Source organism: Phyllopteryx taeniolatus, unplaced genomic scaffold, assembly GCF_024500385.1.
Source record: "Phyllopteryx taeniolatus isolate TA_2022b unplaced genomic scaffold, UOR_Ptae_1.2 contig_24, whole genome shotgun sequence".
Classification (NCBI taxonomy): Eukaryota; Metazoa; Chordata; class Actinopteri; order Syngnathiformes; family Syngnathidae; genus Phyllopteryx; species Phyllopteryx taeniolatus.
The window spans coordinates 2,393,153-2,418,785 of record NW_026903162.1 but is presented as its reverse complement, the minus strand read 5'-3'; the positions used below and the strand labels follow the sequence as shown (position 1 = coordinate 2,418,785).

At 41.3% G+C, this 25,633-nt stretch overlaps 5 protein-coding genes and 1 pseudogene across 6 annotated transcripts; 4 read left to right on the top strand and 2 right to left on the bottom strand.

Moving 5' to 3' along the window:
- Positions 1 to 760: 760 nt before the first annotated feature.
- On the bottom strand, positions 761 to 4,634 carry LOC133473308 (oocyte zinc finger protein XlCOF8.4-like). The gene is made up of 2 exons (XM_061764943.1): positions 3,847 to 4,634; positions 761 to 2,752 (listed from the first exon to the last, which is right to left on the bottom strand). Exons 1-2 carry the CDS (start codon positions 4,037 to 4,039, stop codon positions 1,884 to 1,886), a joined length of 1,062 nt encoding a protein of 353 aa, XP_061620927.1. The 5' UTR covers positions 4,040 to 4,634; the 3' UTR covers positions 761 to 1,883.
- Positions 4,635 to 4,705: 71 nt separating this feature from the next.
- LOC133473303 (zinc finger protein 135-like) lies at positions 4,706 to 8,190 on the top strand (annotated as a pseudogene).
- Positions 8,191 to 8,852: 662 nt separating this feature from the next.
- LOC133473284 (uncharacterized) lies at positions 8,853 to 13,197 on the bottom strand. Its single transcript, XM_061764898.1, has 5 exons — positions 12,735 to 13,197; positions 12,244 to 12,600; positions 10,889 to 11,126; positions 10,094 to 10,376; positions 8,853 to 10,005 (listed from the first exon to the last, which is right to left on the bottom strand). The coding sequence occupies exons 1-5, from the start codon at positions 12,859 to 12,861 to the stop codon at positions 9,346 to 9,348; spliced, it is 1,665 nt and encodes a 554-aa protein (XP_061620882.1). The 5' UTR covers positions 12,862 to 13,197; the 3' UTR covers positions 8,853 to 9,345.
- Positions 13,198 to 13,822: 625 nt separating this feature from the next.
- On the top strand, positions 13,823 to 17,087 carry LOC133473293 (zinc finger protein OZF-like). Its single transcript, XM_061764910.1, has 2 exons — positions 13,823 to 14,568; positions 15,478 to 17,087. The coding sequence occupies exons 1-2, from the start codon at positions 14,454 to 14,456 to the stop codon at positions 16,737 to 16,739; spliced, it is 1,377 nt and encodes a 458-aa protein (XP_061620894.1). The 5' UTR covers positions 13,823 to 14,453; the 3' UTR covers positions 16,740 to 17,087.
- Positions 17,088 to 18,257: 1,170 nt separating this feature from the next.
- LOC133473294 (E3 ubiquitin-protein ligase TRIM35-like) lies at positions 18,258 to 20,253 on the top strand. The gene has a single exon (XM_061764911.1). It carries the CDS (start codon positions 18,441 to 18,443, stop codon positions 19,812 to 19,814), a length of 1,374 nt encoding a protein of 457 aa, XP_061620895.1. The 5' UTR covers positions 18,258 to 18,440; the 3' UTR covers positions 19,815 to 20,253.
- Positions 20,254 to 20,348: 95 nt separating this feature from the next.
- On the top strand, positions 20,349 to 24,848 carry LOC133473285 (zinc finger protein OZF-like). Of its 2 annotated transcripts, XM_061764900.1 has the most exons (4): positions 20,349 to 20,852; positions 21,301 to 21,466; positions 23,230 to 23,433; positions 24,533 to 24,848. In XM_061764900.1, exons 1-4 carry the CDS (start codon positions 20,730 to 20,732, stop codon positions 24,637 to 24,639), a joined length of 600 nt encoding a protein of 199 aa, XP_061620884.1. In that variant the 5' UTR covers positions 20,349 to 20,729; the 3' UTR covers positions 24,640 to 24,848. The 2 variants fall into 2 exon arrangements, with proteins under 2 accessions (XP_061620884.1, XP_061620883.1); XM_061764899.1 differs by having other exon boundaries at positions 20,428 to 20,852; positions 23,230 to 24,848.
- The last annotated feature ends 785 nt before the right edge of the window (positions 24,849 to 25,633 follow it).

Here is a 25,633-nt window from a genome sequence, read left to right as displayed (position 1 = left end):
TTCTAATGTAGAATACAAAAATAAAACATGTTTATATGGTCATTTGGGTTCCCGTACGTTGTTATCCTTTGGCGGTTGGCAAACCAGGTGCTTGATGGTAAATTCCTGCCACCGACTGGGCTGGAGTGTTGACTCAGAGAATGTGCAACAATGTAATCTGTCACACAATGACCACTTTCTATATTCTATTTACTAATCTGGTTTCTTTGAGGACATGTTGTACCAAGCCTTGCTCAACATTTTCTTGAATAAAACTGACAGAGCAATGTCTTGACTGCTTGTATTTCTTTAGTATTTGCTTATTCCTTCATTTTGTTATTATTCAGTTGCATTGGAGTAGCACATGATCTCGTTCTTATTGAGATCAATGGTTGCCTTTTCCTGTATCATGTGCCAGTTTCACTTTGGCCCCAGTGCAACTTCCCCCCTTACTGTTATGTGTGGATGTTCTGATAAATAGCTTCATAACTACTTTTTTTGTGTCTCAGTGAATGTTTGTGTAAATACAGGGAACCTCTGTTTAAACCAAGCGGTATGGTCCAAACTCACCCATGATAGGTGAAAAGCTGTGATAAGACAAAATTTGAAAAAAAAATAAACATTTTCACTTCTTAAACCCATTGTAAATGTATTTGAACACAAAAAGCATATGATGCATAGAAAATACGCTACATATTGTCTGCGTACATGCATGTGCCTTTAATCAGGGTGAGCGTGTGTGTGTCTGGGGCAAAGTTTTCAAAATAAGAGGCAAAGCGTGTTTGCTTCAAGCTGTTTATTTGTTACTCCCACTTGAACTTACTGTAAAACTGACATAAAACAAGATAATTACACTTTATATATTTAAGTAGCAAAACGTTCAACCAAACCATGTAATTTTGTATGACGGAAGTCCGCTTGCTAAATGCTACCATATGAAATGTCATAGACGGACTAACAGAAATTTGCATTCATGTTACGGCAATTATAAACCGTCAAACTGCAACTTAACAGACACAGAGCAGTGTCACATACAACAAAAAAGAATTATACATTGTATATTTAAACACCTATATGTTCATCCAAAACAAACATTACTTCCAGGCATATATTTTATCTGCATAGTAGGAGTAATTCAATGCTTCTTCTTAATAATGCCACATTTCCATCAAGTAGAGCTCAGTGCTGCCCCACATGACGTGGCAGAACATGAAACTACACGCTAAAATTCACACTTGCCTGGACTGTATACATCAAGGCTTACTGTAAAAACCCATTCAAAAAATTATAACTTCAAAATCTGCCGCATTATGGAGTGCAAAAGGTGAACCACAACACACTGTATTTGGGTGGTAGGACAGGTTTTCAAGTCCCACTGCAGGGGAAAATCCCAAAATGCAATTAGTTGTGGGAGAAATACTCATCTGCTTTCGTCCCTTCCCCAACTCAAGATGTGCACCACTGTATGCACACCCCCTTGGCTCTGACATCTCGACTTGCATGCCTGCATGTGTGTGATCTGGTTCTTCACGTGGTGTGCAACACAAAATATAGTTGAGAGATTTTAATGACTATTTTTTTGTTACAAAACATTTAGGGGCGGTTGTATAGTCTCCTTTATATCCTGATTACTAGATTATAACATTACCAACATTGTTCTAACAGTGGTACATTTGAAAGAGTAACAATTATTGATGAGATTCAATTAAAACTAAGTCAAATTAGAGATTTTGTGATGAATTAATCAGTTTTAGAACTTGAATTTGATGATTTTATTCTGGAACACATATCTACTTTTCCATCTTACCACAACTAATCAAACTTTCTGAACTTGTTAGATAGTCATGAACCTTCTTCGTAGTGTACTTAAAGTTCTGCAGCTTCATTGACCGCTGCACGAGTCATCAGCATGTGTGTTTGTCCAGCTCTGACTCATTAGAGAATTGTTCATCACACACATTGCAACTAAATGCTTTCTCACCAGCGTGTGTTCTTCTGTGTCTTACCAAATTGACATGCAGAGAGAAACTTTTACCACAAATTGAGCAGGAATAAGGTTTTTCCCCAGTGTGTGTTCTCATGTGTGGGACCAATGATGAACGTTGACTGAAACTTAAGTTGCAGAATGAACAGGCAAAAGGTTTCTCTCCAGTATGTGTTCTTATGTGTGATCTTAAATGTCCCTTCTGTGTGAACCCTTTATCACAAATTGAACAGGCAAAAGGTTTCTCTCCAGTGTGTATTCTTGTGTGAATTTTTAAATCTCCCTTTATCCGGAATTTTTTACCGCAAACTGAACAGGTAAAAGGTTTCACGCCGGTGTGTGTAGTCATGTGTCTTTTCAACGATGACTTGTTGAAAAAAGTATTGTCACACTGAGAACATTTCACACGTTTGTTGTAAGTGTGACGTATCCTCTCATCTTTTGAGTGTTCATCATCAGTGTCAGGGGAGTGTGACGTTATGTCGTCACTATCTGACAGTGGAGCTAAGAGTGCGTCTGCTTGTGATCCTCCACAGTGGTCTCCATCACCTTCTGCTGTCATTTGCTGACTTGAGCCGCTGCTGCTTGGAGGCTCCGCCCCTCTGTACTCCTCACATTGACCTTTACCTTCAGCTTCAATCTTCAAGGGGACACCAGTAAATTGGAACTTAAAGATATCAGCCTCCTCCTCTTCCTCTTTAATGTGGGAGGTCTCCGGCTCCTCTTCCTCTTTAATATGAGGTAGCTCTGGTGCCTGCTCCTCAGGATGAAGATATTCCTCATGGACATCTGCAGGACAAAAAGACAAATTCACAAGTTCAGCTTTGCTCTGTCAAGCCTCAAGTTTCTGACAGGGTTGTCCTGATCCAAACACGTGATCAGAAATCGGCCCAAAGTAATCGATCAATGTAGGTTGAAAAAGATCGGATTTCAAAATGTTCTTAATTTTCAAAGGTCACGAAGTAATATATATTTTATTGCGATATAAGAACAACTAATTTCAAACGTAAGACCATTTTATTAGTACTGTATTACTATATTGATTGTTCAAATATGTTTACATAGGGGGAGGAACGGTGGACGACTGGTTAGCGCATTTGCCTCGCAGTTCTGAGGTTGCGGGTTCAAATCCCGTCCCGCCTGTGTGGAGTCTGCATGTTCTCCCCGTGCCTGTCTGGGGTTTTCCTCGCCTACTGCAGTTTCCTTCCACCTCCCAAAAACATGCATGCTAGGTTGATTGAAGACCCTAAATTGCCGGTAGGTGTGAATGTGAGTGCGAATGGTTGTTTGTTTCTATGTGCCCTGCGATTGGCTGGCGCCCAGTTCAGGGTGTACACTGCCTCCTGCCCGAAGATAGCTGGAATTGGCTCAAGTGAGGATAAGCGGTACGGGCAATGTAGGAATGTTTACCGATCACTTTTTTTTTTTTTTAATACTTGAGTCCGAGTCACTTTATTTTGCTTATCTGCCGATAACGAAGCCCGATCTGATACCTTGGCAAAACAATAAAGAGGGAAAAAAATGGTCTTAAGTTTTTTTTTCATTAGAATTAAAGTATCGCAACATCTCTAAACAACATATTTGTACTATTTGACTAATTCTTATTTAGGACGCTACTAATTCGGGACACATGCCCAGTAGTGCCCAGCACAGTCAATTTAAATCTTTTGGTTTTTTTTTTTCATCTCGCTGTGTATACTGACAATATTCTACTCTAGATGGCTAGTCAGGTTTAACTGCGGACTAGTAAACCATAAGTAGCACTAGTAGTGCGTGTATGTGACGTCACACAATGCCCGGATGTTCGACTTCAAAGACTTCTGTTGACAATAGAAATAAACTGGAGTATATTGTTACAAATAGAAAGTAGATAACGGACAAACCTGGTCTGCGTGCTTCATCTTGAGGCAAGAACACAGCGTCCAGTAATCGACGTTGTCGCTCGTTCTCGTCTTTCGTCCGACTAAGTTCCTCCTCGTACTCTGCTAGCGTTCTTTCAAACACCGCAAATATTTCGTCAACCGCCGCGCTTAGTCGTGCATTCAGCAACGCTCTCAGCATTTCCACTTTGCACATTTTCGCACAATCACAATTTACACTCACACACTCCGCGTAGCGATGTGTCGTTAACAGACGCTGAAATAAGATAAATTAGGCTAAGCTAAAGTAAGCTAAAGTCGCTTGAGAAGATTCGATTTGCGCCCGAACCAAAGATTGAATAAATTATGTTGTACTTCAGTAAAGTAGTGATGGGTGCCCTGTGTCGAGGCTTCAGTTCGTTCAGTGCTAATTCAAGAAATAACAATTTAGTGAACGGCGTTTGGTGACGTAAACTGCGGATAGCTGCGAGTTGTACGGCAACTCCATTGGGACGAAATACTTGCCACGGTGACGAAAACGTGTCTCAACCACAAAAATCTCTGGCGGTCGTCAAAAACAAAACCTGTCATGTAATGATAGTCATGTGACCCAATTCCTAACTCATCACTTCTGTAATGCTGTCATGTTGTTCTTTCAGGGCTTTTCTTTGGAATGTATGACGTACATTTTTTAAATTTAATAATAATACATTTTTAAAAATCCCATTGAGACAGACCGGAAGAACTCGAAGGATATGAAGAGAAGACAGATACAGATATGTTCCTCCGGGTTTCTTGCCGTCCACAAACAACGAATGCTCTGACACGTTGACCCCACTAGCTTTGTTTTGCCGTAGACATGCCGTTCTAAGGGGCGTGTCGTTTTCACGATTGTTCATATTTATGCGCCACTGTCTCAAGCGAATTTCGTTTAGTTTAGCTTAGCCCGCAGAGACGCGTCTGGTAACGACACGTCGCTACGCGGAGCTCTTGTCTACGTGTAAAATTGTGAATGTGCGAAAATGTGCAAAGTGGAAATGCTGAGAGCGTTGCTGAATGCGCGACTAAGCGCGGCGGTTGACGAAATATTTGCGGTGTTTGAAAGAACGCTAGCAGAGTACGAGGAGGACCTTAGTCGGACGAAAGACGAGAACGAGCGACAACGTCGACTACTGGACGCTGTGTTCATGCCTCAAGATGAGGCACACAGAGCAGGTTTGTCCACTTCTTACTCTCAGATGGATTTGGAACAGTGATGCGCTTAGCAACACCACGAGGCCCAACAAAGTACACATCGAGACGTGTGCTCAATGACTCGAGATTTTCCGTTGAGACCGACACTGATCTGCTGTTCTCCAACTTAATTATTGTGATAATACAGAGAAGCACAAGTTGGTAAAACAACAAATACCTTCAATTCATGAGTTAGTGATACAGGTGCTAAACACAGGTAAGCTAACGTGAACTGTTAGAAACACCAGCGAAAAAGATTTTGTCTGTCTTAGATGAATATTTCCGGAAAGAAAGAAATTGGCTTTATTTCACATTGTTATACATTGGCTGGAGCTTGTGCCGAACAAACTGAATTGGCTATTTCTTTCACTCTTTGTACTGTTCGCAGTATTCACAAACTATCTTAGCGCTTGCATTTAATTTTAAAATAATTACAAAGATGCATTTCTTTTTTACAAGAATTTAGGTGAAAAACAATTTAGATTTTTTAATGTTTCGCTTTGAAAGAGTGGCAGACACCGAGTTTTAGGCTGTTAAATGTATTTAAAATAAAATTATAATTAAATAGGGAAATTATCAAACTTTTGGCCCGCGGGCCAAATGTGGCCCGCCATGTCATTTTAGATGGCCCGCGGGAGCTTTGATGGTTGATTGATGAGCAACACAGGTTTCCTACAATTCATGTAATAATACCAGGGCAATAAGTAATAATGAATACAGTTATTTAACAATATGTTGAGGAGTATAGTTACATTAATTTTACATTACATTTAGTTACATTTACTGTCTTCTAACTGGGCCTTCGACGGGATCGATAATGCCAATATGGCCCTTGGTGAAAAGGAGTGTGACACCACTGCAGAGCAAAAAATAAATAAAATTCCTGATTGAATAGTTGAATAGTTAAAGATCTTTAACTGTTCAACCTTATCATGGTTTTTAAAATCGAAAGTCTTAGTCTTGACTTAGTCCGGATCGTGTGGTCTTGAGCACATCACTTACATGGAGTTTTAAGGGGTAATTGCGGCACACGGCATTTCTGTTCAAGACGCAATTTTTCAATGTTTTTCATCGACCGACCACTAGATGTCCCCATAGGCCGTCAGAACGTATCAGTACTTTTTCAGTTCCTTCTAAATGAGTGCAGTGGGAATGAGGCCTCTTCACGTCGGTAGTGTTTTTATTTTGCATTTACTTTTATGGGCATTTTTCTATGATGAATATCTCTTTGTAATATTCTGCCCCCAACTCACTTCAACTTTATTTAAATGGGACTTTCAAACAACCACAGCTGCACACGAAGTGCTGTACATTATATAAAAATAAAACGTAAAAACAATGAAACACAGGGCGAATTCAAACAAATACATTAAAAAACACTAAAACAGTGCAGAGTGTTATGCTGAGTTGAAAGCAAAAGAATAAAAATAGGTAACTAACCCTAACCCAATCTTTTTCGATCGATACCGATCAGCTGAAAATTGTGATCTGCCCCGATTTCCGATCACGATAACCTTAATCACAACAAGCTTGACTTTACCAATCCATGTGAGTTTGTCTTCTTGTTACCAGCAGATGTCAATGAAGAATATCTTCATCTCGTGCAGCAGGCGCCAGAGTACCCTCACATTAAAAAGGAAAAGGCACCAGATCTTCGGAAAGCGGAAGAGGAGCTGGAGACACACCACATTAAAGAGGAAGAGGAGGAGGCTGATATTGTCAAGTTCCCATTTACTGGTGTCCCTTTGAAGAGTGAAGCTGAAGATAAAGGCCAGCGTGAGGAGAACAGAGGGATGGAGCCTCCAAGCAGCAGCTCAAGTCAACGCATGACAACAGAAGGTGATGGAGACCACTGTGGAGGATCACAAGCAGGTGGCCGCTTAGCTCCACTATCAGATGGTGACGAAATAACATCACACTCTCCTGACACTGATAATGATGAACACTCTCGAGGTGATATGGCATGTCACAGCGACAACAAACGTGTGAAATGTTCTCAGTGTGACAATACTTTTTTCAACAAGTCATCGTTGAAAAGACACGTGAGAACACACACTAGAGAGAAGCCTTTTGCCTGCTCAGTGTGTGGTAAGAGATTCACCCAGACGTCACACTTGACATCACACTTCAGAACACACACCGGAGAGAAACCTTTTGGCTGTTCAGTTTGTGGTAAAAAATTCCGGATAAAGGGAGATTTAAAAAATCACACAAGAATACACACTGGAGAGAAACCCTTTGCCTGTTCAATTTGTGATAAAGGGTTCACACAGAAGGGACATTTGAGATCACACATAAGAACACACACTGGAGAAAAACCATTTGCCTGTTCAGTCTGCAACTTAAATTTCAGTGAACGTTCATCATTGCGTCCACACATGAGAACACACACTGGGGAGAAACCTTATTCCTGCTCAGTTTGCGGTAAAACATTTGCTCAGCGTCGCAGTTTGACAACACACAGAAGAACACACACTGGCGAAAAAGCACTGAGTTGCAGTGTGTGTGATGAACAATTCTCTGACGAGTCAGAGATGAACAAACACGTGTGCAGATGAGAAGCGCAGCAGTCAATGAAGCTGCAGAACTTTAAAGCAAAAGTTGTGGTAAGATGGCAAAGTATTTGTGCTCCTAAATAAAAGTCATCAAACTGATTAATTCAATTTGATGAATTCTTTGTTTTAGTTAAGTCCCATCAATAATTGTTACGGTTATAATTTGTCACAAAATCTCTAATTTCATTTTGTTTTTGTTTTAAGTCAACTTTACCACTGTTCAAACAATGTTGGTGATGTGATCTAGGAATCAGGCTATGAAGGAGACTTATACCACTGTACCTAAAAGTTTTTAACAAAAAACTAAAAATTATGCTCCTCCTCATTCCTCAATAGGACATTCAGCGTACACTAGTGTATATTTGGTGTTGTACACCACACGGAGAACCAGATCACACATGCAGGCTTGCAAGGAGAGATGTCGGAGTGATGATTTTTAATGGGTTTCTGCAGTCCTCTAGGTAAGTCTTAATTTTGAGTTGTACTGGGACTCCTACTAAGCAGAGAGTATGTATCTAAGTAATGTATTGTGTGGTTTGTTTGAACATTTTGGTGTTTAAATATATTTTTTTGTATCTGATACTACTGTGTGCGTGTCTGTGATCAGTCATGACTGGCAGGAAGTGTTTATAGATGGAGGATACTAATGCATTTTTGGATACATTGTTATACTTGAATCAGCACTGTCCATTTAAAGAATACATAGAAAATACCAAAAAGAGGGAAACCATGGTTAACCAAATAATACATGTGGATATAAATCAGATATGTATCCGATGCGAGTGCAAGAGAAATATACGTCATCAACAGGCGTCACAATTGTTCCACAAAACACGCCACAATAGCAACGGTGGAAGGAGTAGAAAAGTCAGTGGCAAAAAAGACGCTTTAGAACTGGTACATAAGAAAATATTGCCTCCGTTTGCACAAAATCTTGAAATTGCCACAAATGCGTAATGACGAGGACATATTTACTTCTGTAAAAGTTCCGGTATCGTTTCTGCGCATGCGCAATGTGTCACGTTTGGTGGGCGTGCGTGTGACGTCACCGGCGCGTCCCGTACTCTGTGAAAGTCGCACGTTTTTTCTTTTTTTAATGTGAAAGACTCCATAAAAAGATCGGATTCAACGAAAAAAAAAAATCCGATTTGGGCATTATGCCCTGCAGTGAGAACGTGCCCTTTTTTTTCTAGAATTCTTGAGAATTTTGTGGTTTGGAATGATAAGTAGACATACATTGCCTGCTGATAATTACAGATTTTATTACAAATGATAATGATATTTATCGGCATACAAAGCGACTTGACACTCAAACACAATATTGTTGCAAAACAAAACATACATTCTGTCCAAACTCAAAGTCGCAGACTAGAAATTCACACATGCCAAAGGCCAACACGTACCCAAAACTATTGGAGACAAGGGCACAGCATGACAAAATACCTCATAAGAGTAGTGAAATACTTACACGAATCCCGGATGGATCCAATCATTCATCAGGCCATCTTCATTAACATGATTGATGGGTCGAATGGGGCACGGGGGTCACCAATCAGGGAGGAGCAATCGGAGGTAGCAGCACCTTAGCACATCCGAGGCGAGCACGCTCACACAAAATTTACATACACAAGCACTTTAGCAATACAGATGAGAGCCAGAAAATCCATTGGGCCTTACGATTAACCCAAAAGCCTAACGAACCTGTTGCTGGAAATATGTAATACAAAACCCAAAACTAGTCCACCAGCTCCTTCACGTTGGGCCACAAGTTTTCATCCACATCACAATGGATGTCCTCTCTTGCAATGCACCTTGGAAAGAATCTTCTTGCTCGTCTAATCCATCCCTGACAGGTCTCTGCATTTATTGCCTGACAACTTGCATTCATTGCATCCAACAGGGACATGCCTCGATGAGAATGGCAATCCAACACCTGCCATCTCCATGTTGAGAAGAACTCCTCAATGGGACTGAGGAAAGGCGAGTACGCAGGCAGGAACTGCATTGTCATACGGGGTCGGTCTGCAAACCATTCGTTCACAAGGTCGGAGCGGTGGAAGTCAACATTGTCCCAAACGACGACATACGAAGGCACGCCGGGCCCCGACGGCTCGCCCTCTCCGGGTGGAATCAGCCTGCGCAGCAGGGAATCGAGGAAGACGATGAGGCGTTCCGTGTTGAGGGGACCGATGATAGCGGTGTGGCAGAGGACCCCGTCATTGGAGATGGCAGCACACATTGTGATATTGGCTCCCCGCTGCTCCGGCGCTGTTACGGTGGCCCTCTGCCCGATGAATCTCTTCCCTTTTCTCGTGACCTTCGCTAGATTGAAGCCTGCCTCGTCCACAAAGATGAATTGGAGATTTTTACCATCGCCCTCGAGTTCCATTATTCTCTGAAAATAAGCAAATTACTGTATGTACTTGCATCCACTGTCGCTGTACAAGCTAATGAAGATGCAACATTTTCCTGTAAATCCTTACCTGTACATATCTGTACCTTGCCTCCTTAACTACATCGGAGTTCCTTTGGAACGGAACTCTGAAGACCTTTTTCAATGCTACATTTTTATGCTTCAGAACGCGGTCAATTGTGGACAAACTAACATTGTCGATGTCTGGAAATATTAGTTTATCTGCAATTATGGCTTCTTTGATGTCGCGCAGTCGGATTGCGTTGTTTGCAGCAACCATTGCCACAATGGCTGCCTCCTGGTTTGCATTGAAGAGTTTATCTCTGCCGCCATTTTGTGGTAGTCTGTTGATTCTAGAAGTGAATGAAAGAAAAAATGTCTCTCATTATATATTACTGTACTATGACCAGGGCTGCACATAATTGGCGGGCAGGCACGAGAGAATTTCTCGCGGAACCGCAATGGTGGCTGCCGAGTGCAGAGGGACCACCGACGAGATGGTGGGCTATGTGGCCGTCTCGGTCTGTCTCCCTGTGCAGCGGCAACAACAGTCGGTGACAATATGTCTTTCAATGTAAACAGTCTGAAGAAAAAAAAAAAAAAAAAAAAAACAATCCCGGAACGCTGCCAACTGAACTGCGGCAAAACAGCTGATCATGCCAAGTCTTTAAGTTTATCCAGTGATGTCATTGGGTCGGGGGGAAAACTGAGCACCAATGGACAACCTCTGGTGCTCCTTTGAGAACAAGACAAAAATTATGTGCACCCCTGATGATGTTATATTAGTCACAGTAGAGTAAATGCATCATTTTGACAAGAGATGACCTTTCGAACGGAAACACACAGTCGTATACATATGACTTACCTGTTCTGATGCCGCAAAACTCTGACCATGGAGCCCACAGTGCTCCGAGTCAAAGCAGGTGTGACCCGTTGTCCAGCCTCCTTAAACGTCAGACCGTGGTTGATGACATAGTCCAGAACTGCGGCCCGAATTTCATTGGGAATCTTGGGTCTTGCTCCACCACGCTTTTTCACTTCTTTGGCCGCCCCGCCACGCCCTTTTCCTCTTATAGGTTGTCGCTCGGCTCCTTTTTCCATGACTGAAAAGACAAATGACGCAGAGGTGAGCACGTTTTATGGCCGGGTGAGTAAGGTGATCGCTGAATGAATCATTTTGAGTCGGGCTACACGATATATTGAAAAAATATCGCCATCGCAAAGACATGCAATAAATGAATACGTATATGGTAATGTATGCTTTGTTGCACGCGTGTGGCGTTTATCTGAGGTTGACGCGACCTTAAATACACATCACCATCCACCCCCTTAGATACCGGCGCCCTCCTATTGGCTCTGAGAAATGTGTGATAATAATAAAAATGTGTTTACACATTTGGAGTAGAAGCCCTCTGCTTTGATATGAATGTGATGAAGAGATGATAGATCCGAGTTTCAATAAACGAACCAACGCAATCGAAAAAAATGAAAAACTAATGTGAACATATTATGCAAAACACCATTGCCCGGCATAAGGAAATGAGCAGATGTTGCAGGCATTATAAACCTTAAAACAACTGCTACTTTCACACACACAGAGCAGCAACAACTGCAAAGCCTAAGTTGTCAAATGCTGATGGCCTCATGTCTGTATAAATGATACATTAAACGAAATGGAAAAAAGGAGGTGCATAGTGACTTTTGGTACACCCTGGATGTCTGTGACTATTGTTGTATTGTCTGTTTACATGTGTTGTTGCGCTGTTTGTCTTCTAATGTGTGATGCTTAAGGGGGTCTTAACACCGCAACATTGATGCTTGTTTCATTAGCTCGTCTATGAGCAGTTTAATAAAGACCGATCCATCCACATATACAATATCTATATTCATATACAAGTTATGTGGTCTTGTTGTAAAGTGAGTTGAGTTTGCTGCCACCATCTAGCACTCATAGCACACATTTTTGCTAGCAAGTCAAAGCCAAAAAAACGAAGAAATAAATCAGCCGAGCTAAGGGTTGTATGTCGATAAACCCGAGTCGAGTCACTCTTAAGTCGAGGTACTCAGGTCCCGAAATTGAGTTTCAGACTGAGCAGGCAAAAGGTTTGTCTTCCCCTTTATGACTTCTCATGTGGACTTTCAAATCCCACATTGAACTAAACTTTTTCCCACATAATGCGTGTTTCGTGTGTTTGTCGTCTACGTGACATGTCATACGACCTTTGGAGTGTTCATCATCGTCAGACGAGTGCGACGTTGTGTCGTCACTCTCTGATTGCGGAGCTAAGAGGCTGTCCGATTGTGATCCTCCACAGCGGTCTCCATCGCCTTCTGTTTTCATGTGTTGACTTGAGCTGCTGCTCAGAGGCTCCGCCCCTCTGTTCTCCTCACTTTGACTGGGATGAAGCGGTGACCACTGACCTTGGTCTTCACTCTTCACAACGACACAAGTCAATGAAAACTTGGTGACATCAGACTCATCCTCCTCCTTTTTAATGTGGGCGTGGTCACGCTCCTCCTCCTTGACCACGCAGTGCCACGCCTGCTGCTCAGATTGGAGATTTTTTTCACTAACGTCTGCAGGACAGAAGAAGACGAACATACACAGTACATTGATTGGTAAAGTCAATGTCAGTTGTGATTTTGTGTATTATTGTTTATACATAAATATTAAGTAGTTATTAAACACGTGAGACTAGAAGTGAACAAACCTGCTCTTTGTGACAAAACTTGAGGCTGCTGGCAAACAGCGTCCAGTAGTTCATGTTGTCGCTCGTTGTCCTCTTTTGGTCGACAAAGTTGCTCATTGTACTCTACTTTCACTGTTTTTGCACACATTCTTTTTTTCACGATAGTTACAAAACTTTACATTCACACTTGATGTGGTGATAACGAACGTTAGGGCCTGGCGAGCGAAGCTAAACTAAGCTAAGATAGCTAGCTTCGACATGCAACGGGACGAGTTCATCCGGACACAAATGTTTTACTCCAATTAAATGCGTGCGTTCAGTGTTAATTTGGGAAGAAGTATTAAGTAAAGCACGTTTGATTACACAAACCGCCTATGAAGTCGAAGTTGGAACCTAAGTCAACTCCACTTGGGCACGTTGACTGTCGAACGTGACGTCACGCCGCGTTGCATCATGGGCGTGCACGAAAGATGACCCTCTCGGGGCAAGATGCAGGAAAGCCCTTGAACTCACCGCACTGCTTCGCATTGGTTGAATCCACGTCACATGGTTTTCGGACGCCATGTTGTCTCAAATCACGGCCTCGCCTTGCATTTGTTTTTGGCATCTTTTTTAAACGAGGGTGCTCCTGACGGCCTAGCTAGCTAGCTATTTGTCGTATTTCTTTTATAGTTCACAAACTGGCCATGGTCTGATTAATATATTTATATATATTTTTTAAATTTAAAGCCACTGCAGTCTACAAACACATGAAAAAAAAGTGCATTCTGACCATTTCCACAACATAAACATCTTTTTCATAATGTGTTTGTCAACTTTTGTGCCATGCTGCCGCTTGGCCAGAACTCCCTTGAATAAAAAAGAGGGGAGGTTCTTAATCTCTATGGGATATTTCCTGGTTAAATAAAGATGGAATCAATTAAAATAAAAAAAGGTGTTAACATACACCATATCGTTACACAGTTTGACACATTATGTATGTAATGGGATCATTTACACAAAAACAACTCTGTCTTTCTCTCTTTAAGTTAGACTTGGCCTTTATCTTAAATATTTAGTCCGTGTCTTTATAAACCAGATACTGAACTGTAGATATGCCATACTGGTTTTCCAAATAAAGAGCATTAGCAATGGTAATTTTTACATTAACTTGAAAAGTTTTTCTTTTCTTGTTTAATATTTGATTTTGTACCTTGCTCAGAAGAACCCACATGGAGTTTACCGCGACGTTTGAAAGAGACAGAGGAGCAAATTAACAGTCGATACAAAAAGACTTTTATTGGAAATCTCATTAGACACCTCAGAGAACCAGCAGGTGGAAACGCTACGACGTAACCTCTTTTTTTAAAAAAATTAGCATTTCCATCTACTACTATCGCGATCACAGGGGGTTTTAAAAATGGTGATTTGTCCAAGTAGAGTTTCCGTACTAGTCTATGCAGTGCTACTTCTGTGTGCGGTTTTTTGTAACTATTCGAGCTGCACTCACTAAACAATTCTCCCTGAATTACTACTGAACGAATTAAGCCTCGATACATTCACCTATTACTACTTTTCCAGAGTAAAACATCATGCTTTAAATCTTCGTGTCCAGATAGCTCGTTGACGGTTCATGTTGAAGGTTCACAGGCTAGCCTAGCTTAGCTTGCTAGCCGCTAACCGAGAGACGCGTTCGTTGTCAACACATCGCTGAAGCGCAGATCAAGTGTGAGTCTCAAGCGTTGTGATTATTGTGGGGAAATGTGTGCAAACCGTTTGAAAGAAGAGTACGAGGAGGAACTTAGTCCGACAAAAGAGGAGAACGATCGATCGCGTCAACTAGAGGACGCTGTTTTCAAGAAGACTCACAGAGCAGGTTTGTTCACGTCTTACTCTAACCTTTGTAGTAACTACTTTCTATTTTGAAGCAGCCTTCCTGTGTTTCCTGTGCCACTATTGTAAGCCAACATAAATTGAGTTTACTGTTAAAAAAATAGAGGAAACCGTTTGCTTAATAATGAAAACTTGAGTGAAGAACTGTTTTAAGTACAGTGTAAACAAACTAAATGCCAAGTGTATTTGACTTTTAAAAAATCTATTCCAATGTCAGTCGTTTTTGTAATTAATATGATTAACATTTTAAGAAATAGTTTCTGTAACCACATGTTTGGGTCATTACTGCGAGTGAACGTTTGGAACAAATAGGGGGAGTATGACATTCTCAGCAGATGTGTTTAAAGTTTTGCTTTGAAGAGAGAAACCCTCTTGGCTGAAGCATTTAGCGATGTGTAGGCATAAGAAAGATGCTAGATGTACTCACGTATTTTATTGGCAGTTGAAGGTTGAGCGGGGCAACAACTCCATCCGCACGACACCACCTCAATTCGATAAACTCGCAACAATGAGCATGAAGTCCTTACAGAGGACAAAGTATCACCAACAAAGTCTTCATCTGTGAAGACTTATCAACGTTGACTTTGCAATCTTAACTGCCCGGTGACAACAAATCGTCACCAGCCAATTAGTATTCAAGCTAACATTTCAAATGATGCTCCTTACAACTCAGTCCCAACAAAGAGGTGTGGTTTTGACACACACAAAAAAAAACAACGACCTAATTTACGTTCGACGATGTGTACAAACGAGTAGAATAAACTTAACACTTAAAAGGATTGCAATCAAACTTTATTAATTCAAGCGCATTTGATGGACCCCCTGAGAATCCAGGTTTGTCTATGCAAAGTTTGACTTTATCAAAGGATGTGTGTCGTCTTGTGTTCTGCAGATCTTGATCCTGACCAGCGGGAGCCAGAGACCCCCAACGTCAAAGAGGAAGAGGAGCCAGAGACCATCCATATTAAAGAAGAAGAGAACGAGGCTGATATCACCGAGTTTCCATTGACTGTCATTGTGAAGAGTGAAGATGATGATGAAGAAGGTGACGAGGAGCACTGCCAGTTTCCGTGGACGGATGTCATTGTGACTCGGGACGATAATAAAGGGGCCGAGCCTCCGAATGGGAGCTCACGTCAACACATGACAACAGAATGTGATGGAGACCACTGTGGAGGATCACAAGCAGACAGCTTCTTATCTCCACTATCGGATAATGACAACATAGCGCCGCGCTCTCCTGAGACGGATGATAATGATGATGATGATGAACACTCTCAATGTGATATGATATGTCACACTGACAAACACATGAAATGTTCTCACTGTGGGAAAACATTTAGTTCAAAGTGGGGTTTGAAAGTACATGAGCGAATACACACTGGAGAAAAACCTTTTGTCTGCTCAGTTTGTGGTAAAAGGTTCACCCAGAAGGAACATTTAAGAGCACACACAAAAACACACACTGGGGAGAAAGCTTTTGTCTGTTCAGTGTGTGGTCTTACATTTATTCAAAAGATTAATTTAACAAATCACATGAGAATACACACAGGAGAGAAACCTTTTGCCTGTGCCGTTTGTGGTCTTCGAGTAAATCAGAAGATTAGTTTAACAAATCACATGAGAACACACAATGAGGAAAAACCCTATCCCTGCTCATTGTGTGGTAAAAGATTCACTCAGAAGGGACAATTGGGAAGACACACAAAAGCACATACTGGAGAAAAACCTTTTGACTGTCCAGTTTGTGGTAAAAGATTCACTTTAAAGGGACATTTAAGAACACACGCAAGAACACACACAGGAGAGAAACCTTTTGACTGCTTAGTTTGTGGGAAAAGATTTTCTAAAATCGGACATTTAAAAACACACACTAGAACACACACTGGAGAAAAACCCTTTGCCTGCTCAGTTTGTGGTAAAATATTCTCTATTAAGGGCCACTTAAGAACACACATCAGAACGCACACTGGAGAGAAACCTTTTGCCTGTTCAGTCTGCAATTCAACTTTTTGCGATCGTTCAGGATTGGTTCAACACATGAGAAGACATACTGGCGAGAAACCCTTCAGTTGCAGTGTATGTGATAAACAATTCTCTTATACGTATCAGATGAACAAACACAAGTGTGCTGGTAAGAAGAGCAGCAGTTAATGACGCTTTAAATAAATCGTATAGAAATTCTTTATCGGTGGTAAGCTGTAAAAAGTGTGTGTGAGTTTAACATTTTATATACATCTTCAAACAGTATCAATAGTGGAGCCTAAATGCAGTAAACCTAAATAATACGTGTTTTCTTTTGAGTTTCAACTAAGTGTACTTTGAATTACAATTTAGCATCCAAAGTGTAAATGATTAATTTGACACATTAAATTTCTTCAAAATGGTTCCACAAAAATATTCCATCTTGATTTATGTACTCTGATACCTTTGCTCAGCTGACCTTGAATTGGAAGAGTCAATAAAAAAATGGAGTAACAGCAACAGTCTTTGCAACAGAAAGGTTCTCAGTGGCAATCCTACCCAGCGGATTCTCACCACGGTGGAAGCTTGGAGAGAATTGATTAGCTCAGTGAGAAAAGTCCTGAGTCAAACAATAAAAGAAAAACTTTGGGAAGAACACTGATTTTAAGGGCATACATTTTCCCTTGAGCAACAGGTTCTTTTGTAAAAATGACTTGGCAGAGAGGCAAGAAGCAGGAATACTGTGTAATATAAGCTTTATCTGTGTTGACATTCAAGTTATTGTTCCGAACAGTTTGAGACCACTATGTCGGAACCTCAATTCAGTCTATATATATATATGTATATACACACACATATATATATATATATATAGAGAGAGAGAGAGAGAGAGAGAGAGAGAGAGAGAGAGAGAAAGTCTGGGGTTTTGTGAATGTAGTTTGAAAATTGTGTTTTGTGTTTACAGTTTAGAGAAAACGATGGAGGATTTCAAGAAATGTGTCTGAGCAACTGAGAAAAGCTGTTTTGAGGACAGTTGCTCGCGATCACACTTTATTCAAATACCAACTTGAATTTCTTAGCTTTCTAATCCAAACTATGACCCGGAGTCTGAAACTGTGAAGGTGTTCCTGAAGTTCCACCCCAGAGTTTTAGGCCTGACGCCCCCCAATGAGATGCTGTATTGTTACAGTTCCTGGCTTATTATTGTACATTCACAGTTGAAAGAAGAAATGCAATAGCAGTGTTGTTGAAGAGATTTGTGTCGTCCACCTGTGCTGTCCCGTGTGGACACGAATGAGTTGAAAACATTGCGGCTGGACAGAAATACAGCGAGAAAGCATATCTTCCATGTCAGATGTAAGGCATGAAACCGATTGCACGCTAGAAAATATTTTGTCCTCTGGAATCTGGTTGAACAGGAGTTCTAACAATAACAGTAACACTAGTCGAATAGACGGAGGGAGGGACTTGTTGCCGGCAGAGCCAATCAGCATTCGAGAATCGAGATGGCCTCCCCTTTCAGTTTTCAGCTGCCCTTCACGCACGCTATTTTTGTCTCACACAGACAAAATACCTCGCATAGACAAAATAATTGTCACACGTTTATAGAGGTGAAGTTGTATAATGTTTAACAACTGGAGATAAATACCCTGGCAACTTGGACAGCTTGAATGTTTGCTTGGCTGATACGGTTGACTAACTTGGCTCCCTGTCTGATGCAATTGTCTGATAAAATATTGTCTAACCTGTCTGACATCATTTTGAAAAGAGTAAAAACACATTCCACTTCTGGCTTTACAAAACTTGGTGGCAGACACACTCGGGCACAATCATATTTGGAGTTGTGAACATTAGAAGCTTGTAGACGAAGACACTGTCTTCATAAGGACCATGGCTGGCCAAATTGAGGACGACCTCCAATGTCCGAGCTGTTTCGAAATCTTTAAAGATCCTGTCATACTTCAGTGTAGTCACAGCTTCTGTCGTGCGTGCGTGCAGCGGTGGTGGGAGGAGAAAGGAGATCGATCGTGTCCAATCTGTAGGGGAAAGTGTAATTCGATGGAGCCACCTTTGAACTTGGCACTGAGGAACGTGTGTGAGGCCTTTTCACGAGCTTCAGTCGAGTCAGAGGACATCTGCAAGTTGCACAGGGAGAAAGTGAAACTCTTCTGTTTGGACCACCAGGAGTCTGTGTGCATTATCTGCAGAGATGCAAACCTCCACGCCGGACACAAGTTCTCTCCCCTCGACGAAGTTGTGCAAGATTGCAGAGAAAAACTCCAGGAAGGCCTGCAGAGAGTGAAGAAAAAACTGGGGGACTTTATTAACATCAGAGACAACTGGAATGAACAAGCCGAGTACATCAAAGTCCAGAGGGACAATGTTGAAAGCAAGATTAAGAAGGATTTCCAGGAGCTTCGTCGCTTTCTGCAGGTTGAGGAGGAAGCCAAGTTGTCTGCTGTGAGGGAGGAAGAGCAGATGAAGAGTCAGATGATGAAGAAGAAGACTGAGGCTCTCAACAGAGACATGGCCGCTCTGTCAGACGTGATCAGAACCGCAGAAGAGCAGCTCACATCTGACCACGTTTCCTTCATGAACAGCTACAAAGTTGCAATGACCCGAATCCAACAGCTGCCCGATAAACCCGAGAAACTCAGAGCAGCGCTGCTGGATGAAGTCAAGCATGTGGGCAACCTCAAGTTCACCGTGTGGGAACGAATGAAGGAAGTGGTCTCCTTCAGTCCCGTCATTCTGGACCCAAACACGGCCGGTGCGGCACTCAGTCTGTCTGAAGATATGACCAGTGTGAGTTTTAAAGCAACACAGCAGCGTCCAAACAATCCAGAGAGGTTGAAGCACTTAAACGAAGTTCTCGGTTGTGGTTTGGATTCAGGAACACACGTTTGGGATGTTGAGGTGGGCGACAACACAGACTGGGAACTGGGGGTGGGATGGTGGGACACTTGCTTGCCACACACGTTGTTCAAATGGATCATTCGATTCCGTAACGGTGAATATAAAATACTTAGCCGACCACTTGGATCTGGGAATCTGCAGAGGATCCGCGTTCATGTGGACACTAACAAAAAATCAGTGTCATTCTCTGAATCTCTGACAAAAACTGAATTACACACGCAGAGTAACATTTACAATTGGCCGCATTTTTCAGGTACCATGAAAATGTGTCCTTATTTTTCCACCAGCAATAAAACTCCTCTGAAAATTACTCCACTTACACTTTGTGTTACAACTTGGAGTGAGTGATGTTGAAGACATTTTGCTCTCAGAGTTGTTTTACATGCAGCGACACCCAGTAAGTAAAAAATGGGACATTATAAATTAATTGAAAGCTTATGATATTTTGTATTTGAGTTTTTTTTTCCTCCCACATGGATATTTTACCTGTTCAATAAAGTATACGGGTTACGGATATAGACCAGGTAAAAAAAAAATCTATTTCCGCAAAGTATGTAATCTTGTGTTTTTACTGGACTCTGCAGACTTGTTGTCTTCTTAACGAGTGCTTCATACACAGATGTTTGTGATTGAAACAACAGATCATGGTTGTTTGTCTAACAGCTGGAAAATTTTGCTTTGTGTGCAAAAGTCGCCGCTTTGGTCGCCGCTGGGTTGCAGGATCTTTCCAATCAAAATAATTATTTTGTGCTTGTATCTGTATTGAAATGTGTCAGTAATCAAATACTGAGCTTATGTGCATTAAATAAATTTTCAGCAAAAATATGTGTTGTTGATGGAGTTTGTTTCAGTGCAAATGAAGCAAGATAATCACAAGAAATGCAATCACGCCATACCACATTCATTAAAGTGAGTTTAAAAAAAAAAAGTCCAAACTGGAATGTGACCAATTGGGGTTGCCGTACCACTTTTGTAGCTGATGTACTTCCGCATGCGCTTTGCTTCACACGACCACACACGCGCTTCACTAAATAAAACTTCCCGAATTAACACTCAACGTATTGAAGCCTTGACACGCCTTCTTCCCATCACCACTTTACTGGAGTAAAACACTCAATCTTCATGTCCGGATAAACTCGTCAGCGTCCACGTTGAAGCTTCTCCAGCTGGCTTAGCTTAGCTTGCCTGTCGCCGCTAACAACGAGACGAGTTTGTTATGAACACGCCGCTAAGCAGAGATTTACTTGTGATTATCGGGCGGAAATGTGTGCACGAAGGATCGCAGAGTACGACGAAGAACTTTCTGGAGCAAAAGAGGAGACCGACAGACAGCGTGAACGCTGGACGCTGATTTCAAGCAACCTCCAGTTGTGTCACGCACAGCAGGTTTGTTCACTTACTACTCTCACGTGTTTACTAACTACCTTCTATTACATCTGAGCAGAACCATGGCGTACATTTACACGAATAACGTTATTAACATTTAATATAACATTATAAACACCAGAAAGTCAGTACTCTGCGGATCGGATGGTGTCCACTCGCGTTTGTTTGATGCCCGTTTTTCTTTTTTCTTTTTTTGCTTCCGGTACAATGCATAACACATCGACAGTTTAGCATCCTGAAAATTTCTGATTTTGTATACTTCCAGTTATTGAACTACTTAAGTGCCTTTGAAAGGAAAATAAATGTGATTGTGATTCATAATTATCCATGACACTGATGAACATCACAGTCACAACACGAGACTTGGCTGCGCAAAGCTTTGACTTGACCGAACCGCGCGTGTGTTTGTCTTCTCGTGACCCGTGAAGAAGATCTTCGTCCTGAGCAGAAGGAGTGGAGCACAAGGGTGGCGTATCAGGAGCCAGAGCAGTCCCACATTAAGGAGGAAGAGACGCCAGAGACCCCCCACGTCAAAGAGGAAGAGGAGGAGGCTGATATCACCAAGTTTCTGTTGACTGGTGTCATTGTGAAGAGCGAAGATGATGAAGACCAAGGTCAGTGGTTACGACTATATCACAATCAAGTGTCAGTCAGGATGTTGTTTTTCAAGCAGCACTTGTGTTTACTCCCGACTCTCATTTGATGACTGAGTTAGTTACTGTGGCAGAAATCAAGCAAGTCAAATCAAGGCCCTGCTAAATTTGAAGCAAGTCGAGTCCATTTAAGTTAAGCATGTCTTTTTTTATTTGTATTTTTTTTTTTTTTGGCGGTGAGACGAAAAAAGACACCCATCAATGAATCAAACTTAAAATCAATACCGAGATTCCAACAGAAAAACAGAAACTAAGCATGATTTTCAGCAAATAAAGGAAGATAGCTCGATACAATTGTTTTATGTTGAAAACCGATGTCGAGCAGGTCTAATATTAGTTTCCGGGCGTTTGGGTACATACACCACATAAAAACACACACAAAATTGCACAAAATGGGAGAGGCTAAACCACGCCGTCATCGCCCACAACAGAATGCTGTGTTTTGCCACTCAGTCACGTGATTGAATCCTGTCCACTGATTCAGCGAATGAGGTCTTTCTCTCCTCCTCCTTTGCTGTGTATGCACCCGTTCGGTTGTTTTCTTTTTGAGACAATATAAATACGGGATAATGTAAAAAGAGAAGAAAAAAAAGTACAATTTCACATTGTTAAACCAATGTGTATGAATGCTCAACTCAACTTTATTTATATAGCGTTCTCGCAACAGTCACAGCTGTAACAAAGCACTGTACACAAAACATAAAGTAATTATAACAATACAATCTTGCAAACAAAATCTTCTTCTCCAGTCCAAATCCACCATAACTCGTTTAATTTTGGCACTTTGCATGCAGGTTTTTACCCTCTTGTTGCACATGTTGTTTGAAGCTGTTAGTAGATGAAAGAGGAGCAAGATTAAGTCTCCATTGACCAGCATGAGTACATCGGGATCATAGATTGTGTGAACTTGTGCAAAAGCATTTGATTATTGTGCGTGAAAGTTTATTTAATAGTGTTTATGAGAGCGTTTCAGGTGTTTGTATGAGAGGTAATCCCGAGTTATGTCCCTGACGGTGCATCGTACACTTTTTTTCTCTCATACAGCGAAGCTGCCAGAGCTGTGCTGTGGGCGAAAGAGAGAAAAGAGAGGCCAGCAGAGCTAGTCACTGTGTTTTATCAAGCCAAGTCACATAGTTTACATGAGAAAAAAAATATCACAGCACACCACTGCACCAAAGTGTTACAAAAGTGGATGCGCAAGTTAATTATGTAAATTCTGCCATCTACTAGAAGAGCATTTAATTGTTTTGCCTATCACTATATGACGCTATCATAGTTAGATGAACAAAGATGCCTATTTTTTTTTTTGCAGTTAACAAATAATTTTTAGATTAAGTGAAATTCGATAATTTCCCACAGATAATCTCTCACGGCACACTAGTTGGGTGTATATGGGTATGTGCATGTGTGGTTTTCGTCTTGATTACACATTATAAAAAACATTTTTGTTTGACACTCTCTTTAAATGTTTTAGTATTTATATTTGACAATACAGTGTTATTTCTCTTAGCTAACAGGTAACAACAGTTTTTGGGGGTGCTGGAGCAGATTAATGAAATTTAAATTATTTGATATTTGAAATACAGGTAATTTAAGCCATAAACTTGATCACGGACTATATTAACCTCGTAATCAAGGTACCGCTGTAATAAAAATAATACACAACATCAAAGTAACAGCCTAACATTTGACTTTACCAAACAAAACATGCATTTGTCTTGCAGAAGTGAGTGAAAAGTATCTTCGTCCTGAGCTACAGGAGCCAGAGTCATCTCCCAATAAAGAGGAAGTGGATGTGGCTGATATCAACAAGTTGCTATTGACTGATGTCGCTTTGAAGACTGAAGATGAAGGTAAAGGTCAGCATGAGGAGGAAAGAAGGGCGGAGCCTCAACGCAGCAGCTCAAGTCAACATGTGACAACAGAAGGTAATGGAGACCACTGCGGAGGATCACAAGCAGACAGCTGCTTCGCTCCACTATCAGATAGTGACGACGTAACGTCACACTCTTCTTACACTGATGATGATGATGAACACTCTAGACATGATATGACATATCCCACTGACAAAAAACACTGGGAATGTTCTCAGTGTGGTAAGACTTTGGGTTCAAAGTGGGGCTTGAAAGGACACATGAGATTGCACACTGGGGAAAAACCTTTTGCCTGCTCAGTTTGTGGTGAAAGATTTGCGCACAAGGAACAATTGGGAAGACACACGACAACACACACTGGAGAAAAACCCTTTGCCTGCTCAGTCTGTGGTAAAACATTCACCACAAAGACAGATTCAAAAACCCACACAAAAACACACAGTGGGGAAAAACCTTTTCCCTGCTCAGTTTGTGGTAAAAGGTTCTCTACACAAGGAAATTTCAAAAGACACACAAGAATACACACTGGACAGAAACCTTTTGCATGCTCAGTTTGTGGTAAAGGATTCACTGTGAAGACATGTTTAATAATGCACACAAGAACACACACTGGGGAGAAACCTTGCATCTGCTCAGTTTGTGGTAAAAGATTCTCTACACAAGGTAATTTTATAAGACACACAAGAACGCACAATGAGGAGAAACCTTTTGCCTGCTCAGTTTGTGGGAAAAGCTTCTATATAAAAGAACGTTTAACAACGCACACTAGAATACACACTGGAGAGAAACCTTTTGCCTGTTCAGTTTGTGATAAAAGATTCCATGTAAAGGCACATTTAAAAACACACACAATAACTCACAATGAGGAGAAACCATTTGTCTGCTCAGTTTGTGGTAAACAATTCTCCAGAATGGGACATTTGCGAGCACACACAAGAACTCACACAGGGGAGAAGCCTTTTGCCTGCTCAGTTTGTGGTAAAAGATTTTCTGCGAAGGGATGTTTGAACAGACACGTTGGAACACACACTGGAGGGAAAGCTTTCCCCTGTTCAGTTTGTGGTAAAATATACTCTGTAGAAAGATATTTAATAAGGCATAGAAAAACACACACTGGGGAGAAATCTTTTACCGCTTCATTGTGCAACTTTAGTTCAGGACTGGAAGCACTGGATTTTGAGCAGCAGGAACCAGAGCCCCCGCGACATTAAAGAGGAACAAGAGCCAGAGACCCGCCCTCATCCATCCTTCGTTTTGTAATTTCTTCATTATTTTAGTTTAAATATGTCCATTTTGATGAGTCTACGTATTATTTGGGCAGTATTTCATTCTTCAATGACTTATAATTACACTGGGTCATGGTCACTATGTAATGAAAGTCTGTTCATGAGGATGTATTTTCTCAAATGTGTTTAGAACATCAAGAAAATAAAAATGTCCCCTCAAGAAAGTCTTGATGGTTTTACACAGTTTTGCATTGTATGTAAACATGATTCTAAACAGAAACAGTTGTTCAATTTATGTAGAGTACATATTCTGTACATACTGTATATATGTACAGAGTGGAACATTGTGTGCCAATAATTGTGTGTGTGCTTTTCCAAGACCCAAAACGATAACCAAAAACAGATTAGTAAGTGAACCCAAACATGAACTAATGCAAGGCAAAAGGCAAATGCAGAGGGATAACAATGACAGCATCAAACTCTGCAAAGTATACTCGCTGTCTGCTGGAGTTATACAGTTACCATGTTACAGTTACGTGTTACCTTCAGAATTGCTACAGTTATCCAAGTATCAGCGAAGTGTTCAAACCATCTGTCTTTCCCGTCCAGAATATACACATTTTTGTCCTCAAAAGAGTGCTGTTTCTCTTGGCGGTGCAGATAGACCTGATGAGTTTGCCCGTATGTGTTGTGACATGCGTCTGCTCAGTGGTTGCTCGGTTTCCCCAATGTATGCATGCATGTATGCAATGTGTGCATCCCTCACTGCACTTGACCGCACACACCAGCTTGCTTCTCTGTGTGTGTGTGTGTGTGTGTGTGTGTGCTGTCCGGTCTTTGGGGAGTACCAGCCTTTGTCTCAGGGTGTGGCCAGGTTTGAAGTGTACCGGAATGTTGTGTTGGTTGAAAAGCCTCCTGAGTTTCTCAGACAGATCCAATACATAGGGAATGACAATATTGTTGCGTTTGTCCCTCTTTTCTTTCTCACCCACGTCAGTGTGTTGGGGTTTTGTGTAAACCCCAACATG

What these genes read in the sequence shown, in the direction of transcription:
- LOC133473308 (XM_061764943.1), bottom strand. Translation starts at nt 4,039, where the DNA reads ATGTGCAAAGTGGAAATGCTGAGAGCGTTGCTGAATGCACGACTAAGC. An exon ending in AGATGAAGCACGCAGACCAG is followed by an intron (nt 2,753 to 3,846) that starts GTTTGTCCGTTA and finishes TTTGTCCTGCAG; the next exon opens with ATGTCCATGAGGAATATCTT.
- LOC133473294 (XM_061764911.1), top strand. Translation starts at nt 18,441, where the DNA reads ATGGCTGGCCAAATTGAGGACGACCTCCAATGTCCGAGCTGTTTCGAA.
- LOC133473293 (XM_061764910.1), top strand. Translation starts at nt 14,454, where the DNA reads ATGTGTGCAAACCGTTTGAAAGAAGAGTACGAGGAGGAACTTAGTCCG. An exon ending in CAAGAAGACTCACAGAGCAG is followed by an intron (nt 14,569 to 15,477) that starts GTTTGTTCACGT and finishes TGTGTTCTGCAG; the next exon opens with ATCTTGATCCTGACCAGCGG.
- LOC133473285 (XM_061764899.1), top strand. Translation starts at nt 20,730, where the DNA reads ATGTGTGCACGAAGGATCGCAGAGTACGACGAAGAACTTTCTGGAGCA. An exon ending in AGTTGTGTCACGCACAGCAG is followed by an intron (nt 20,853 to 21,300) that starts GTTTGTTCACTT and finishes CGTCCTGAGCAG; the next exon opens with AAGGAGTGGAGCACAAGGGT. An exon ending in CGAAGATGATGAAGACCAAG is followed by an intron (nt 21,467 to 23,229) that starts GTCAGTGGTTAC and finishes TTTGTCTTGCAG; the next exon opens with AAGTGAGTGAAAAGTATCTT.
- LOC133473284 (XM_061764898.1), bottom strand. Translation starts at nt 12,861, where the DNA reads ATGTGTGCAAAAACAGTGAAAGTAGAGTACAATGAGCAACTTTGTCGA. An exon ending in CGATGATGAACACTCCAAAG is followed by an intron (nt 11,127 to 12,243) that starts GTCGTATGACAT and finishes TTGTCTTTTCAG; the next exon opens with TCATGGAAAAAGGAGCCGAG. An exon ending in GTTTTGCGGCATCAGAACAG is followed by an intron (nt 10,377 to 10,888) that starts GTAAGTCATATG and finishes ATTCACTTCTAG; the next exon opens with AATCAACAGACTACCACAAA.